At 41.7% G+C, this 18,586-nt stretch overlaps 3 protein-coding genes across 6 annotated transcripts in view; all 3 read left to right on the top strand.

Annotated features, from left to right (window-relative positions):
- The window catches only part of spsb1 (splA/ryanodine receptor domain and SOCS box containing 1), a 225,925-nt gene extending 220,857 nt beyond the window's left edge, over positions 1-5,068 (top strand). For 3 of the 4 annotated variants that reach the window (XM_072366576.1, XM_072366574.1, XM_072366577.1), the window contains exons 2-3: positions 1,562-2,446; positions 3,539-5,068. In XM_072366576.1, the coding sequence (XP_072222677.1) occupies positions 1,753-2,446; positions 3,539-3,666 (822 nt within the window). In that variant the 5' untranslated portion in view covers positions 1,562-1,752 and the 3' untranslated portion in view covers positions 3,667-5,068. The remainder of the gene's footprint in view (positions 1-1,561; positions 2,447-3,538) is intronic. The other variant, XM_072366575.1, reaches the window with a different exon arrangement.
- Positions 1-18,586, top strand: part of LOC140271377 (uncharacterized) — a 160,849-nt gene that overhangs the window by 135,848 nt on the left and 6,415 nt on the right. The window lies entirely within an intron of this gene.
- Positions 10,183-17,562, top strand: slc25a33 (solute carrier family 25 member 33). The gene is made up of 7 exons (XM_072366573.1): positions 10,183-10,419; positions 12,369-12,542; positions 13,826-13,903; positions 14,915-15,015; positions 15,197-15,263; positions 16,297-16,577; positions 16,669-17,562. The coding sequence occupies exons 1-7, from the start codon at positions 10,379-10,381 to the stop codon at positions 16,866-16,868; spliced, it is 942 nt and encodes a 313-aa protein (XP_072222674.1). The 5' UTR covers positions 10,183-10,378; the 3' UTR covers positions 16,869-17,562.

Raw genomic sequence — 18,586 nt, 5'->3', positions numbered from 1 at the left:
TCAGTTATTAAACTGTGTGATTGTGCCTTTTTACAGCTGTGATCTATTGTGGTGGGAATTGGGGAAGTAAGCATGTATCCATCAGGATTTTACTGTAAAGTTTCTGCCTCGAAGCAGCTGTGACCCTGCAGTTTCAAACATGACAAAATCTAAAGCCAGACATTTTATTACCGCTTTCCTGTTGCTCCCTGACTAGACGGTCATATAAAAGGGAAATGACTGGAGTTTGACCCCCCCCCCCACACTTCTTTTTTTCCATCTATATTTGGAGATGGTGGGAATATTTCACTTCCAGAGTAGCTGAGTAATGTTTTGCCGTAGAGGACGTGGAGTCATGTCTCTTTCAGAGATTCATGTTCATTTGTTTCTTCAAGATTAGTGCCATTAGATTTTATGATTATCTCCCTTTAATGCGACAGGTTTAGACTGTTATGACCAACATTTTGATCGCAATCATTTGGCTGTATAAAGTCCTCAGTTTTTTTTTTTTACCAGTTTCTACGCACGAAGATCTTTGGGAGACTGTGTTGATCCAACACTTGATGCATAAGTGTGTTTTGTGTGGCGTTGGCTTTGAATTGAGGTGAAAATGTATTGTCGTGTTGTAGGTTCTGCAGTTACCGAGCCAGAATGGAGATGTAAAAGCAGTGAAACGCGCAAATGTTTTGCACACATTTCTGTCCAGTTCCAAGTGCGTAATTGTGTCAAAATCATGCAAAATTGAACCTTCTGTTCTTTTGTGATATGAACTAAAGACTCGAGATGTTGGAATAATAGGGCATGAATAACCGCCTCGTTACCCAGCAACTTGTTTGTAAAGATTGTGTTCACGGCAGCTAAAATCTCTCTGGTGTTTGACTGGAACCAGTTTTCTCTATTCTGTTTATAATCCAGTCCCATTACATGTATAATCTTTATGATCTTTGGAAGGAGGAAAAAAAAATAGGGTGTTTGACTGTTGAGTAACAGAAACTTGTTGATCTCGTCTGTCTTGGTTTGCTCGACATCGTGGTGAACTGATAAAGGAAAAACGAGGTCAGACAGTTTTCCTACTGTTCAGCTCAACAGCTCAAGACTTAAATTAGATTGAGTTGGTTTTGGATGAATGCATCATAATGATGGTACGTCAGCCAGCTTTCACGAGGCTGTGGAAAATTAAGTCACGGCCAGCGCATACATGTTTTCTGCTTTCACTGTAAATCTGTTCTTAGGTTTATGTCTCGGATCTCTTGGGACGTAGGACACTATCGTCTTCCTGTTTGCTCAGAGAATCACATGACAACAAAGGCACTTTTGAGACCACTTGCAGCCCTGCAGCTTATCAGTTGTTTTCCACCCCTTAAATTAATTAGTTGAAATATTTACTGAATTTCCTGTTTAGATGTAAACTGTAATGTTTCCAGTAAATACTGTTTGATGAAATCTCACTTTGTTGTCTTCAGGTTGAAGTTATGAAATTCCTAATCTTGTTAGGACTTGTTGATGTTGGCTTTCCAAAGACAAAATTAGATGATGATTAACTTGTTTCCCTTTTGTGTCTTTATTTCTTCTGGCCGCCCAGGTAGGCTTCAGACGACACTCGTCTCACCTTGGCGGTTTGCATCAGACGCTGGATGCCAGACTTTTGTCCTGGGCTGCAGGAGCACAGTGGAGGAGAGGGTCAGAGGCTGATTACTCCCCCCGTTTGTCTTTGAGGAAGGGGGGGAGGAAGAATAGGAGGGGGAAGAACGAGCTGCAATAACCACCTGGAGCATGGGGCAAAAGGTCCCAGGTGGCATTAAAACCATTGATATGCGGGATCCGGCATTCAGTCCCCTCAAGTTGGAGCTACAGACCCTGAGTCAAAGCAAGCCGTCTCGACTGGATCTGCTGCTGGACATGCCACCTGCCAGCGGGGATGTCCAGGTCCAACACTCGTGGAACAACGAAGACCGCTCCCTCAACGTCTTTGTCAAGGACGACAACAAGCTGGTGTTTCACCGGCACCCTGTGGCGCAGAGCACCGATGCCATTCGTGGACGTGTTGGCTACACGCGGGGGCTGCACGTGTGGGAAATCAGCTGGGCCATGCGTCAGAGGGGCACGCACGCGGTTGTTGGAGTGGCTACAAGTGACGCCCCGCTACACTCTGTGGGCTACACGGCTTTGGTAGGAAGCAACGCTGAATCCTGGGGCTGGGACTTGTGCAGGAGTAAACTCTACCACGATGGCAAGAATCTCCCAGGAAAAACCTACCCAGCATTCCTCGAGCCAGATGACACCTTCATAATACCAGACTCCCTCTTAGTCGTCTTGGACATGGATGAGGGGACTCTGGGTTATATAGTGGATGGACATTATCTAGGGGTGGCGTTCAGAGGACTTAAAGGCAGGAAGCTGTACCCAGTGGTGAGCGCCGTGTGGGGACACTGTGAAATACGAATCCGGTATATTAATGGACTTGATCGTAAGTATAGCCTTTAAAATAGCCATGATAATCTATTATTATGAGCAACTGTTTCATTGTCATATGGTGTGTACAGAGCGTGCTTAAACCAGTGAAAGGATTTATTAATGCAATAAACAAAGGTGGAAAAGTTGATGCCTTGTTGCAAGGTATAATTGAGACGCATTACTGCAGAGCCAGTGTGTAGCAGACCCGTATGGCTGTTACATAAAGCGGTACATATTATAACCCCAGTTTATCTGTATTCTTGCTTTCAGGTCTAAATTGCATAGACATGAAGATCTAAATCCATATCAGGGTGTCTTCACCCTAACCTAAAGAAGGTCTTAAGACAGTAAAGATGGTGATCTCCCAGTGAACTGCCCCAACTGGTCAGAACTGTACTCGATACAGTTCCTAAAATGGGATTCTGCTTCTTTTCTCCCGAACAATTTAAATCCTATTCATTAATTGGTAAAAGACTTCTGAGCTTTCAATGATGAAACTTGGGTACATATAAAAACATGTCTTAACCACGTCCCAAGTGCTCTGGGCTCATTATTTTCACATTCGGCTCCGATCTCTTGACCTAGTTTTGGCCTGTGCTACACATGCTGTGGTATGCACAGAAGCCAGTTTCAGTTTGATGTGACGGCTCTTCTTCTTACTGTTAGCTGACAGCAGGGAAATCCTTGTCTTCATCTGTGTTTTTGTCACTTGTTTCAAAGTCTTGCAGTCAAACAAATGATTAGATTAGTAGATGTCCCACATTCTCCCCGTTCTACCCCACTAATCCGTATAAACTGCATTACAGACATTGTCTTAATTGCATTTGCAAGGTTTATGTCCCATTCAGTGAAACCACAGAAAAAATGTATAACATTCTGTGTGTGAACAGCTCCTTGAATGTCAGGGGAGGCAACAGAAGCTGCACAGTTGAGAATAAACCTTTTTTTTTGGGTTGTGCCCATCTTCTGTTTATACAGCCCATTATATTCACTGCATCTTGAATGCAGTTTAAAACCAGACATTCTCTACAATCTTAAAACAACACGGTCATCTTGGCCGGATTCCATTCCTCACCCCTCTCCCTCTCTTGTCTCCCCCCCCCAGCTGAACCCCTCTCTCTGATGGACCTGTGTAGGCGTTCGGTGAGGGTGGCCTTGGGAAGAGACCGTCTGAGTGAAATCCATAGACTGCCCCTGCCGGCCTCTCTCAAGAACTACCTGCTCTACCAATGACGACGCCGGCGGCCACATGCTCCGCACGCCCTCGTTTGTTTCTCATCGTTCTCTGGGATCGTTCTTAGGTTGAACCCGTCTGACAGCATTACTCAAGCCTCTGGGACTGACTCAGCCTCATGGGTGATTCAGCAAGCTCGCTTCTGTCGGTGGCTGGACTCCTTTTTGATTTTCTTAACTTGTTTTTATGACTCTTTGCAATTGTTTTCTCTAACTATAAAAATCAGGAATCACAGAGCACTATGCACATGCTGATCCAGTCGATGCCCTGACTGACGCCATGTTTTTGAACCACCTGCAGATTGTTGGTTGATGTGACATAAGTGGTCAGTGCCTCTGCTGTGACCTCTACACTCTTTCCATTTATGCATTCCTTTCTTGTAGCCTTTGGAGTATAAATGGTACTGTGCTATGACAACACTGAGGTGAATAACATTTAACTTGAAATGTTGGCACGGTGGTGTACTGCTTTTATCTGACCACAAGGTGGCAGCACACTCGCGTCAACAGCAAATTGAGCATTATAATCATGTTTTTAGAATTGGTTTTTAAATAAGCATTTGCTGTTCAGACAACACAAGGGTGGGAAAAAAAAGAGATGCTGACCACTCCGTAGAGAGCCTTTAGTGCAGTTTGGATGAAAGCACTGCGAGGCATTTGAGGAGCAGTACTGACCACTCGCTGCGCTGTCAGGTTTCTCCATGATGCAGAAGTGACCCATCAGGCAGCCGACGGGAACATTCTCAGCATTTTTTTTTTTTTTTTTAACAAAACGATATTGTCACTGTGATTATTTGTAGCATGCATCTGCAGGAAACTTTTGTCAGCACATGTGTTTTTATCAGTTGTCACTCCTGCTTTTTGTAGTGCAGTAGTTTTCATCCACATGCTGTTGAGGCCCAAGAGTGTTTTTTAAACTCCCCTCAGTCTCTCCCATCAGTTGATCACTGGTTTGCACATATTTAAGTCAGTGAATGGGGAGCAACCTGTGTAATGGTTGGCAGACTCTTGGGTCCCAGTGGCACAAAGCGGAGAACCATTGATGTTATTTTTTTGTGTGTGTTCATGAGATTTGTGGGGGAGGGGGGTGGTCTTGGGGGTTTGGGAAATGGGCCCTGTGGGTGCCTGAATTTGCAAACTTTGGTTTTAAAGCACCATGCTGACAGAAAAACGACAATCTACAAAGTGCTGCACAAATGTAACAAAAGAAGGTCGGTTTGCCAACGTTTTGCCATATCATAGACATGTTTAGTATTTTTAAAATGTGCAGAAGTGGTGCACGTTCAGTTGAATGTGAACGCCCTCTGCTACACCTTACCCTTCCTTGCTTGCAGCTTCCACTTGATTTATATTCCTTGTTGTAGATTTGTTTAAGTATCTATTAAAGATTATTTCAAATGAAGGGCTGTGCTTCATCCAGCATTCTGTTTGATATCACCACACTTGTTACTTAGCACCACTGCTGCCGAGGCAACAGATTATACATTGAAACCCATTATTTCCACATCAGACGTCCTTTTAGGAAAAGCACAGATGAAACGATGGCTGCACCACACTCAGGGTCCTTTAGTGTACTCCATCTTGCTGTCCTGGGTTTGTCCTGAGGATATGTGAAAAAGTTTTTCAAAGAGCCTTTGGTCCCAAAAGAAAAGACATTTTTGTGTCATATTAGGCCTGACTGGTAGTTTTATCAAGAATTTAATGTGATGAAGTTAATCCTCTTAATAACAGATGTTTAATTTTTTTATGGCAGGACCAGTTGAATTTTGTTATTCAGGACAGTTGATCAAGTGCATCTCGAGCTGAGCTCTTACTGCCTTGAAAAGTTAAAAACTAACCCTGTGTGAACTTTTCTTTTGGCAGTTTCTCTGTAAATATCCTTTGAATTTAACAGTTAAAAATGCACAAGATGGATATTTATACAGATGTTTTTGAGATTAAGCGGCTTTGGTTGTGCTTTTAAATCGAGTCTGTGACAAACGGGACACGAGAACAGATCGTTTAACTGGTCTGATGTGATCCTTCTGTTCTTCACAGAGGACTCTGGCCATTGCTGTTTAATCCACTTTAGAGAGTTAAGAAGCACTGGAGATTAATTAAATTTAATCCACATTCCCAGTTTCCAGCTGTGATAGCAGGCAGTGAGTTTGAGTGTGTACAGTCATATTGAAAAGAAACTAAAACCCTTTTACAACTCTTAAGGTCTTATATTTCAGTGCATAATGAAACTTCTGGTCTTCGCTCGGTCTTAAAATTTGGGGAACGCAACATTTGAACAATTCAATATATTGTTATTCAGCAAAAACGAAGGCAGAGACGGTGTTTTAAAAATAAAAAAAAAAAGTCCCCCTCTTCTGTACAACGTTGCTTCAGTTCATTTGTGTTTGTCAGGGTGAAGTGGTAACTTTGATTGGACCATTGCAACGCCTTGATTCTTTTACAGGTATGATATGATTCACAATCCTGTTACATGACCCGATTTCAGCAAAGCTTTAGCTGTCAGGCAGGTTCTGTCTAAAAGTCAAAACAAGCCCGGAATATCACCAGCGGCCTTTATTCAAAGCTGATTGGCAGGAAATGGGGACGGAGACGGATAGCATGACATACAGTAAGGGGCCCGAGCCGGGACTCAAACCCAGTCCAGGTGCAGCGGCGGCCTGTTAAACTAACTCAGCTACACGGCGCCCTGCGCTGCTGTGCTTAACGGCGGTCATGAGGTGCGTTGCTTATTTGCTGTGTTTGGTTTTCACCTAACACTTTGCTTTGTATTATGACTGAACCATCTCCACCTTGGTCTCGTCTGTCCTATGGACATTGTTTCACGGGTCTTGGGGTTTCTTCAGATACAACTTAACAAACCTGAGCTTTGCTGCCATGTTTTTGTTTGTTTTTTTTTAAAGAGAAGAGGCTTTGTCCTTCAACCCTTCCAACGAACCATGCTTGTTCAGTCTGTCATGAACTTTAACATTTAACATGCAAACCGAGGCCTGTAGAGTCTGAGATGATTTGAGATGGAAGATTTTTGTTTCTTCTACAGTCTGACCTTGGGGTGAACTCTACACTCTAGTTTATCACACAATGTTGTCATACAATGTAATGTCATGTGTTGTTCATCTCTGGTTATATTCCCTTAAGACCTGCTGAGGATTAGATATGTTTTTATCATCTCCTGATATGTAGAATCTTAGATTTGAAACAGGATGTACTTTTATTTTTCACATAAAACATGGGGAAAGTCTAAAAGTACTGAAACTAGCATAAATGCAGTTACTAAACTGAACAACATAAAAACAAACATGTACTTTTCAAACCTTTGGTCCACAAATAGAACTGGGCCTCCTAAAACCTGGTGAGTTTATGGTTGCAGGGAGATCTCCTGTGCACTAAAGTAGGTTCAGGGCCTTAAAATACAACTCACAGTTATCTAAAGATCCATGACTTCTCACCTCCTCAGAAGGTTTAGTGCTTGTTATTGCTCCTTTGTGTTCAGTTTCCTATCAGGATTGCACAAATAATGACTAATCTGGATCTCATGAAACTTGTGGTGGAAAGTTGGAGCTTGAACAAAAAACAACTACATGTGACTCACAGATATTTACTACCTCAATAGTCACTGGAGTATAAACAAATGTGACAGTTTAGTCTACATCAAATCATGATTTCATTTAAGTATTTAAACTTTGAAACATTTTCAAAAGGTTCTAGGAAGGGTAAATTAGCTCTGGGCATTTGAAATGTAATGTGTGCATGTGTCAATAGGTCAAACCAGTGAGAGAAAGATGTATTGTTGAAGGCAGCAAATAGTTATAATATTTTCACTTTCACGGTTACATCAGAGTCCGCCTTCTGTGACTGTTTAATAGAAACCGAAACACTATAATCCCCCACAGTCGCCCAGCTTTTTTTACATCAGGCTCAGGATTAGACGCTACAGCTGTTCCAATAAAAATGAACAAAATAAAAGCAGAGAGATCTAAAAGTGAAGTCAGTGCAACGTGGAGCTGAGGTGGACAAGCAGTTGCAAAGCAAAGCCATAAAATAGTGACACAAGAAATAAAATCAAATCCCTCTGATGGTGTGAAGGACTAAAATATTTTTGCAGCTGCACATTGCATGTATGGACACTTGATGTCAGCATTTCCAACACTAAAACAACTGTAACAACAAGTCAGCTGTTAACAACCTTAAAGAGAAAAAAAACTTTGAACTTTAAAGTACTTAAAGCATTAATACAAATGTACTCATTTGGCTGAAAATCAAAGACACTTCATGCATCAATGTAACAGCTGCATTCTGACGATTACATTTGTCAAAGTGTCAAATATTAGGCTCAGATGTCTCTTTGAGTTGTGAGAAACTGATCAGTCTCTCCTGCTTGGACCTCAAAGTGACCACCTTGAACAACACAAATTAAATGCTCACCGGTCATGACACGTGGAAATCTGTCTGCGAAGCTTTCCTATATATGAACATGCCTTTGCAATGTGGTGCATCAGAGGCGTGGAGGGACACGTTAAAAAAAAAATAAAAAAGCCAAAGAGAGAGGCGGTGCCAAATATCACAGGCTGGGTCATTTACACAAGCTTAAATTAGGCCATTTATGTTGGCATGACTGATGAAAAGGACACACAACCCTCATTATGCAGCAGGTGACACGACATTGCTCGCTCGACTGAAGCAAACAAACGCAAAGAAACAAACACAAGAAAAAGACAATCAGAGACATTGTTTCACATGTCAATACTCTGCCAATATATGATGACAAAAGCATTGTTTTAATTTCAAACAGGACAAAACGCAAGTGCGTCCGGTTATATGAGACTGCTTTGGCAAAATGGCACAGATGTTGTTACTGTACAAACAAACAAACACGGTGCAGTCAAGGTGACTGTGTGGCCTGACTCTCTATAGATATCCCGAGGGTGTCAGCGGGAGCTGAATGCCAAGTTTTATTGCCAGCTGTGTGCTGGAAGCTGCTAATATCGTACTACGTGTCCATAATAACACGGTTAACAGTCATAAGGTCATATTTTGTCTCCCTTCATCTTTGAGGTCTTTATTGTTGAGTGTTTTTACTGTGTTGTTACTTTTGTTTCATACTCCCCACATCCAGACAAAGTCCAGGTGGACAGGCAGGTTGATAAAGAACCTGCCAAAGCCAAAATATCAGCAGGAAATCATAAATGCCTGATAAAAAGTTAAAGATAAACACAGTTCAAAAAATAACTTCTTGCACACAATGTTTCGCCCTAGTTGCGTTATTTTTCAGACATTTTTCATCAACAGAACAGATGGTGCAGTGGAGCTTGTATTATAACCGTATTTCAGCAGTATTCCTTGATTTAACAATTCTGATTTACAGAAATAACAATGTAAATTTAAATCCAAACCACTGACCTGCTAATTTTCTGTTTGGGGGAGACCCAGTCAATGACCTGAGCCTCCCACAGCCGATCTGTTCCCCTGACGGACAAAGAATAACCGTTCTGTGAAAGTCTGCTCCAGAAGTTAGCTCAACAGCTTTAATAAATATGGGAAAGAGGCGATTCAAGACAGAAAACTGCCATGTGGCGGGATGAATCAAAATCAGAAATTCCTTTTGCAAATCATAAACATCAGGTGGGCTAAAATGGACAGTGATCCTCTAACTTCTTTTTTTTTTATCAGCATACAGCGCAGAAATATTTGGTTTATGGATTAATTAATGCACATATACAAGTTTTAAAGGTTTACCTTATTTTTCTTCCTATTTAGGCCTTGCCAGGCCACATTCTGCATATATTACAACCGCATAGCTCTGTGGTAAAATAATATGGGTGTTAGTATGGCCTCCCTGCGGTCATCGCCTGTCATCTGCGGAACACATTTGGCACGTCATGTAACAAAAATAACAACAAAGGAGTGTCTGAACTGTTAATGTTAAGCAGCAGAAATCCTATACCATGCAAGAATGTGATTAGTTTTAAAGCTATAGCAGCGGGTCCCCTCCAAACACTTACAGTGGTCTTGGAGGAAAGATGATGCAATCCAGCCCCTGACCAACTTTTCTCAAAAGTGTGGCTACCATCAAATTGAATATGGTCATATGGTTTTCCCAAAAAGCACTTCCATACCCTAATTTCCCCCATTTGATCGTATGTATTTGAGTTGGAATGATCCGCATATCTTACTACTTAATTTTGTAATGATCTATTAGTATATATCTTTTTCATGCTGTATTGCTTGCATGTTGATTCACTGCACGGAGCAAGTCTACTCTCGGGTGTAAACACAGGCCATGATAAAAATATTGGTATTGATTTAGTACATCATGCAAAGGGTCAGCTTTATTTAGCCTTAAAATGGGTGAAGGTCAGCGGATAAACAGTATAGAAAAGCATCGTCCAGTTGTTTTTTTTTTTTTTTTTTTTGAGCTCTGTTGGTGCCAGTAATTGTGTAATAATTTGAAAAAGGCCAAAGGCACAAGGGGGTAAGCACATGTGTCTACGTCAGGGACAACACCCCCGTCAGGCCGTCTGACGTAAATGCGAGAAGCTCTTCATGTTACCCTGCAGCTCAGTCTTCACTGACAGCTGATGCAAGCCGGTGGCCGGGTGGGGACACAAAGACAGATGAACAGCAGCACACTGGGATCATAAGACCTTCTCTTTGATTCAGCGCGGTTTTAACAGAACATTTGTGAGACCATGGTGGCTAATTGAAAAAGAAAAAGATGACACAGAAAGACACGTTGCTGCATCTCTTCGCCGGGGGGTGAGTTATTTTAATACTCCTTACAGACGCGTTAACTTACTATTAATAACAAAAAGATCCATGTTGCAAGCCTCTGTAAATCCATATTTAGCTATTTCATAGTTGTTGTTTTTTTTTCCACACTTGATCTCTTTAGCGTCATATAGCCTCCAGCTAGCATGCTAGTACAGATGCGAGCTAGTTCGTGTCGGCACAGCTTGTGCTTTCGATTGTTGTAAAACGTCTTTCGTTTATTTCAGTCGAAATAAATAGGCGCAAAAAAAAACGACTTAGATTTCCGTAAACGGTTTAGACGTTAAATTCACAAGCTATTTAACGTGGTGAACAATGAACCACCCGGTAACATCTATCCAGGATCGTCTAATTTATGCGGAAGTTTGCTAATGCTTTGTTGTTAGCTAGCAAACTATCGCTGCCGGTTGTTGACGGGTAACATCGATCAGTTTTAGATTTAAAAAAGCTCTGTACAAGTGACACTTTAATGTGACAGGGCAACACTGAATTATCTTGCGATCGGTCTCCTGTTGTGACTGGATTTAGCGCAGTCACGGGTGCAGTTAGCCTTTAGCTGTGTGATGTCCTTCACTCTTATGTAACACTGAAGCCCCTCACTGCGACCTGCCACACATACCTCATGGTGATGACTGTAGCTCTTCAACACATGCTCGAAAGATGTTATGTAAAAACCCTCCCGTGCTTGATTATATAACTGCATTTTAAGATGAAGCTAAGTGACATAAAGTCACGCACTTGTTTAAATTGACGCCATTTTACCCTTGAGATATTCATTGTCTCATTTTAGCTCAGCACATGAAACAGAAAAACTGAAATTTCACATTTTCAAATGTTTGATACACATATGCAGCATAATCGTGGTAATTAAGCATATGTTATATAGGGATAAAGTTGTAAAACGAACACCTTGATATCGATGTTGAACGTTTTATAGTCGTATTATGATGTTATTGAAGCAAAATGGCCCAAAATATATCAACTGAGTGAGGGGAGGGAGAAGGGGGGAAAATAAGACTTGGCCTGGCCTTGAAGGACACAGAATGATTAGACCACAGAGGGAAATGTTTGATTCTGAAGTTAACCTTGAGGTAGAAAACCAGCTAAGTTGTTTTGAATGCCTGTAATAGATCAACTGAATACCGTCTTTAGCAACAAAGTGTTTGATGTCCAGTTTTTTAACTAGAAGCCAGATGTGCATACATACAGATGTTTGTCATTTTGACTGCACACGCTGGTTTCCATTGTTTCTTATCTTTATAATCAGCGTCCATGGCCAAAACAACTGGGCCCCACATCACCTCAACATGGTTACAAGTTTTTGCCAGATTGCTTATGCAATGTTAAAACTCATTATTGGGTGCAGTTTCTCCTCTGCAGGTGGATGAGAGGTTATCAGTTAACAGATGATTAAGGCCAGTGGTTCTTTTGCTAAGATGTTTGACTCTGTCCTTCAGACATGACACGGTACAGAGGCTTAGTCTAATCTGTTCCAGACGTCTAAACTTGTCACTGACAATGTTACACTGTAGGATGCAGTGGTGGGAGCTTCGAATAACTAATTCAGTTCAATGGTGTGGGAATTCTGAAAGTACTTTGTTAAGGCAGACTTTCTTCAGAGTGTTTGGGTTTAAAAACCCCAGACAGCGGATGTGTTTTTTTTTTTTTTTTTTTTTTTATATAGAATTTTTCCATTGCAGAGCTAAGGATCAGTCTTTGACCATAATTGTTTACTGCGCTTAGCCTGAGCTCTGTAGCTGGGTTTTAATGGGAAAAAATGACTCTCCTCTGTCAAAGTTTACGAGTAAACTTAAATAATAGAACCACCAATACGGCCGCGTGTATGTTTTCTACATGACACAGGCACATAGCCAGCACTGTTTTCAAGTTTTTAAGCATCAAAGTGCTCATTGTCCTTCTTTCTGATCAATTTGCAGATGCAGTGGTACGGTGGGAGCCATCGTGACCTGCCCACTGGAGGTGTTGAAGACACGCTTGCAGTCCTCTGGCCTCACCCTTAGGCCTGTCTTCCAGGTTCAGCTTGGCGGCCTCAGTGGCGCCGGGGTGATCCGACCAGGGACGGTTACACCTGGGTTGCTGCAGGTTCTTCGGTAAGAAGTTTGTCTGTTCTGTTGTTTGGAAAGACAGTGACACAGTGAGCTCTGCGGGCTGGCCCCCTGAGATGTGGTGTTTTTCTACTGGGGCTAAGTGTTACTTCCTGACAGCTGGTTGACTCTGTGGTTCATCAGCGCTACCATGCAGGGAGTGGCGTTGTTGTTGTTAGCAAATAACTTGTTATTTTTTTTAAAGCCTCCATTGACAGATCAGGCTTTGCGTGAGTTGTTGTCAAAGCAAATGAGCAAAATAATCATTTTGTTTTCAATGGTTGTGTGTCATCGTGCATAGTTCTTTTCATTTGTTTCTTGATTATACTCAGAAGAACCTGTCATTTTCTCTGTGCTTTAATTCTCTTAAATCCAGACCTCTAATCTTGTCCTACGTAAAGTGAGGATTAAGTAAACCATATCCTGCTCATATTTAGCGACTTTGACCAGCTGTTTAGGGAAACGCAAGCCTCTTTCCTACCAGCTCTGAAGCTTTCGATAAAACATATGTTTATGGTGTCTGTAAAAGTAGTCTTCTCAGGTTTTCTGCTGACATTAGGTGGCGAAGACTAGACTTGGCTGAGACAAAATGAAGCAAAGGTATTAACGGCGGTGCAGCGTCAGTGTTGAATTACGCTTGGATCATTAGGTTAACAAATGGAGCTGGTCAGAACTGGTGCTGACTGCTGTTGTTGCAACAAATTTAACTTTTTGTTGCTGCAGAACATGTCACCTTTCTGAGCTTAAATTCGCTGCTAGAAGTTTATCTTCTTCTTCCGAATTATCTTTGCATTTCCATACCTTTGTATATTTATGTTAACCCTAAAGTAAAGTCAGGGTGGACTTCTTCTCCTCCCATTGAAATGTTGTGATTGGATGTGACTTTGACCCTAAAAGAGGTCAGTATTGTCATTGTTTGAGAAGGTGTCAGATGTCGGTGGAATGAAGCGTGCATTACAGAAACCACCCCAGGCTGCAGTTGTACTCTCCCTATTCGTATGCTTCCTGGAAAAGCATACCGTCATTTGACAAATACAAGTGACTTCCAAAAAATGGCTTAAACACGTTTGTGCGTCTGTTGTGACGTGGCAAACACCACCCAGGCCACAAAGTTCAATGTGGAATCCAGAAAAACAGTGAGCTGTTGTGGTGTAACTGTGGGAAGGATTGCAGGAGTGAGCAAGAGGATAATTGTTCAGACAGTTTAACAAATCACGTTGCATATTAATGAAAGTGTGTTGAATATTTAACTGTATTTAATGTGTGACGGCACTTTGCTTTAATTTCAGATCAATTCTTGAAAAAGAGGGACCAAGATCTCTTTTCCGTGGACTGGGGCCGAACCTCGTGGGTGTTGCTCCATCAAGGTACAGTGGATTCAGGGTTTACATTTCTTATCTTTGTTCACCATTTGCACACCATCAGTCTAGTTTTAACAGGGCTGAAATCATCGACGACTGCTTGTAAAAGTTAACGCACCAAACACCGAGATGTTCTCAAAAACGACAAACAAGTCACATGTTATTCTTGGATATATTACACTGTGGCTGCCAGCCAAGGAAAACAGAAAGAAGAAGCCTGAGTTTATATTTTTCATTTTTAATGACTGGAAACATCAAGTTGTTGCACAAACAGGAAGCTGTTGTCATGACAGTGACTTCCGAGTCTTGTTCCGAGTTCACTGAGGGAGGTTTTTAGTTTATAAGTAGACCTGTGGATTTGTACTTGAGAAACTTAAGACACAAGTACAAGTAATGCGATACCAAGAACAGTTGAAATTTAATCTGGGACAAAAGTTAAAATGTACAGGAGTACAGAAGTTTCAATTTCATTATTAGCGTCAGTAAAGTCTGGAATAAAGACACTTTGCCCTATTTCTGCCTTGCTGATAATCTTGGTTGTAAACTCTGCTAAATACAACAACAATAAAACGGTGAAATAAAAACCATTGATACATGTGACAAAACCTTGTTGATTTGATTTTGAAACCCTGTTGAACTGAATGAGGTTACATATAAATGTCCCTCTAGTTAAAAAGTAGCTGCAGCTGCATCCTTTGCTCAGTAATTCCAACATTCAGCTGGCCAACTTGGACAGGCTTACATTCAGAGCAGCTCTGTGGGCATCACCGGTGCCCAGTGCTTATTCAGCCCTTTCTGGTGCACTGACGGTCTGTTCCAGAAGCGGAGTTGGGTGAGCCGGCACAGGGGCAACAGATTGCTCTGGACACCCGCTGTCAAAGGCTCCCTCCTGCACAAACTCAGTCGTTACACAATGGCATTGGAAAAAAAGAAACATCCACAGTTTGAAAATGCACTTGTGTTGTTGAACAGTGTGTGAATCTACAGCTGGTTCTTATTGGCGTTTCTGTGTTTCAGAGCCATTTACTTTGCTGCATACTCAAAGTCGAAAGAGATGTTCAATGGGCTGTTCGTGCCCAACTGTGGATTAGTGCACATGTCCTCAGCTGGTGTTGCAGGTGAGCTGTCTGAGGGCCTTCTTTTCTTGTATAGATATATGCATGTGATGGTCATTACATGAACATTAGCATGAGCATTATTATTGCCCTATGCGTGCTTTCACTGAAAGAGTCGTCTTGGGGATGATTGTCTTGTGTGATGCTCAAAGTATGAAATGTAATGTTTGTCCCTTGTTCTCAGCTTTTGTCACCAATTCTCTGATGAACCCCATTTGGATGGTCAAGACAAGAATGCAGCTGGAGAAAAAGTAAGTAAAACTCAGTAACACCTGACATTTTTTTGGACATTTTTACCTGTAGACGGACAACTGTTCTGTTTCAGATCTGGGAAAACCTGTCTGACTTATTTTAGGGCCTTAGCAGGTGGCAAAGTATAATGTGACCTTTAGCAGGAACCATATAAAGAGAGCCTATCCCTCACCACACTGTCCTAGCATTCTGCAGTACGTGGGACGGACCGTGTGACCTGCCTCCATAAATATGCAGGGCTGACGCACTGTCCTTCATGCAGAGTCTATATTTGCATTACCAAGTACGAGCCAGTAGTATCATGTGAGGTCACAGGACCAGGTCTGTTCAGTCCGTCCTTAAATAATAAACTTGTGTTGTGCAGCACAAGCTAGTCGCCCTACAAATGAAGGAGATAGAGGTTTGAATAATTTGTCATTTTATGTTGGACCAGTCACTCGTTTATCACAGTGCTTCCTTATTTGGTTGAAAATTAACTCGTCACTCAGATGAGAGGTTGACCTCCCCGGTGAGGCCCTTTCAGGGGCCGGTAGTCGATGTACAACCCCAGTTCCCAGGTTGGGATGTGGTGCAACAGAATGCTGTGATTTCCAGATCTCAAAGTCCTCAGTTTTCTTCACAGTAGAACATTGAAAACGTGTCAAGCGTTGAAGGTGGTGCATTCTAATTACATGTAAAAGTACATGGTACTACTGCGAGCTACTGAGGAAAAGTAGTAGCTCATCTTTAACTTGATGGCAGTAACATGTCTCAAGTAAGTTGGCGCAGCGGCAACCAAACGCTGGAAGAATAAGTCTTAAATCTTAAAAAGAAAAAGCAGGATGGACATTTCACAACTAGCTAGGTGCAATGGCCATGGGTCAGTAAAACGATTACGTATAAAAATGTAGTTTACGGTGTGTTTAAGCTTTCTGTAGGGCTCACTTTTTAAGACATAATTGGCCTTTGATGTGAATACTTTTAACTGAGTAATTTAACCTCCCACCACATGTGACTGTCATCACTCATGACTCTGTCTTGCTTGGCTTTCAGAGCCAGAGGAGAAAAGAAGATGAATGCTCTGCAGTGTGCTCGCTATGTTTACAAGACGGAGGGCATCAGGGGCTTCTACCGTGGCCTGACTGCATCTTACGCTGGCATCTCGGAGACCATGATCTGCTTCCTCATCTATGAGACACTGAAGAAACACCTCGCCAAGAACCAGTTAACCTCGCCGAACAGTGAAAAGAATAAAGGAGCGTCAGACTTTCTGAGTCTGATGATGGCAGCTGCTTTTTCAAAGGGTTGTGCGTCCTGCATAGCCTACCCACATGGTAAATGAATACAGCCGTTGGTTATTGTTGGTTAAAACTTTTTTTTTTTGATGGCTAAGTGTTTGAAATTCTCCCTTGTGTATCTCCACAGAAGTCATTCGGACACGGCTGCGCGAGGAAGGCAGCAAGTACAAGTATTTCTTCCAGACAGGGAGGTTGATAGCGGTGGAAGAAGGCTACGCAGCTTTTTACAGAGGACTCATTCCACAGCTAATCAGGCAAATCCCGAACACAGCCATCGTCCTCTCCACGTATGAACTCATTGTCCATCTGCTGGGAGAGTCCAAGTGAAGGCATGTTTGAAAGTTGGGACTTTCCTGTCACAAACAATGGATGTCATGCAAAACCCAAGAGACACTGGGCAAGAGACTTGTGAAAATGCAGCACATAGATTTATTTGATGCAGTGCTACACAGACCGTTTTGATGGAACTGTAGCAGCTTGTACTGTTCCCCAAAGAGCTATACACATTATTTAATTTTATAGGTCTAATAGGAGTTTATCAAAGTAACACAAGAAGCCAGAGCACTTATTTAGACTCCGAACCTGTGGAAAAGGTGATCCTTGTAGAGGACTAGTTTTAAGTTAACTAAATTATTTTCTTTTTTGTTGTTTCATGACTGTGTTTGTTTTCTTTTTATCGTTGTACCTCCACTCACGGCCGGGCAGGTTGACTCAGTTAGAAAAGGGAAATCAATCTGAAGTTGTGCAGTACTAGTAGCTGTTCTTTGCATTGTAACGACAACACAGGCTGCTTTTGAGATTTGTGTTCAACAATCTGTTGGATTTGATGTTTGAGCTACAGAGAGTTTTATCATATTTTTTTTCATAATTATACATATCTGCAGGCTTATCTGTTTGTTTCCTTTGTGAAGGATGGTCATGTTTTACAGTATAAGGACCTGGATGCTTATGTGGCCGTTGGCTCAATAAAATGCATCGAAAATGACGTCAGTCAAGACTGAACTAATGAATTTCAAACAAACTGACTTTATTGTTTATTGAGCACAAGAATGAAACAGGGTTGTTGCACTCCGCAAAGATCAGCAACTTACACAATGGAATATGATAATTTAAGTAATTTAGGACCTTGTTCCAGCTACTGTCATTGATAGACTTGACTGAAAATACTTTTTTTTTTTTTAGAGCTTTTGATTCCATGAAAGTTTTTAAAGTGATGTAATGCCTTTAACCCAGTCTACAGTAAATGCCCTTTTATACCTTCTTTTTTAAATATAAACGCATCTGTTTATAGTCTGACCATCATACAGACCTGAAAGCATATTCCACACTGCTCTCCTAAGATTGCTCGGTAATGTTTAAATACAGTAACTGTAATCAGGCTTTTTATTCTTAAGCAAAACCGGCTATGCATATCTTAACGCAGATAAGACATTTCAGTGTATCATTAATCACCCTCCAAGTTGGACTTTGATTTTAAAAAGCTTCTTTTTGCAGCAGTTCGAGTTGATTTGTAGGTTTAGAAGCACTGACTGCAGTTTGTCTCCACTGCTTTGGTAAGGGACCATGAATAAAACAACCTGATTAAAGCAAACATCTGCGAGACAGAAGTCAAGACCTCAGCGACCCTATGCTTCATACCTTTCTTATATTGTGGAAAATAGTCCTCTGAGTTGCGGCCCCTTTAAAAATGGGAGAAACGAAAAAGACCACGAGTGTAAAAGCAGCCTACTTTTCTAAGATGGGGAAACAGAAAGCAAATGGGGGAAAAAATCCCTGACTCCAGCCATTTTGTCACTTGCCATGTGATGACTCTCAGACGTGAGTCAGCAAATATGCCCTCTTCCTGCTGTTTTTGGTTGATTCAGCCACATTTTCCTCTTCGGCTGGTTAGAAAAGGCTCCTGAACAAAGGGTTTGAAGTGGGAGGACGGCTGTCATGTGGAGCAGGGTGAAACTGCTGGTTCCTCTTTGAAATATACACAGCATGCAGCCTTGATAGGTCATCCTTTATAAAGGTTTATATAGAGAGAGACCTCACATGTATGT

Source organism: Leuresthes tenuis, unplaced genomic scaffold (genome assembly GCF_036924035.1).
Source record: "Leuresthes tenuis unplaced genomic scaffold, fLeuTen1.0.hap1 SCAF_16, whole genome shotgun sequence".
NCBI classification, from domain to species: Eukaryota; Metazoa; Chordata; class Actinopteri; order Atheriniformes; family Atherinopsidae; genus Leuresthes; species Leuresthes tenuis.
This window is presented reverse-complemented; position numbering and strand designations above follow the sequence as displayed.

Excerpts from the sequence above, each read along its gene's own strand:
- slc25a33 (XM_072366573.1), top strand. The coding sequence starts at position 10,379 with ATGACACAGAAAGACACGTTGCTGCATCTCTTCGCCGGGGG. Across the intron at positions 12,543-13,825 it reads GGGTTGCTGCAGGTTCTTCG|ATCAATTCTTGAAAAAGAGG; the intron begins GTAAGAAGTTTG and ends CTTTAATTTCAG. Across the intron at positions 15,016-15,196 it reads GTCCTCAGCTGGTGTTGCAG|CTTTTGTCACCAATTCTCTG; the intron begins GTGAGCTGTCTG and ends CCTTGTTCTCAG.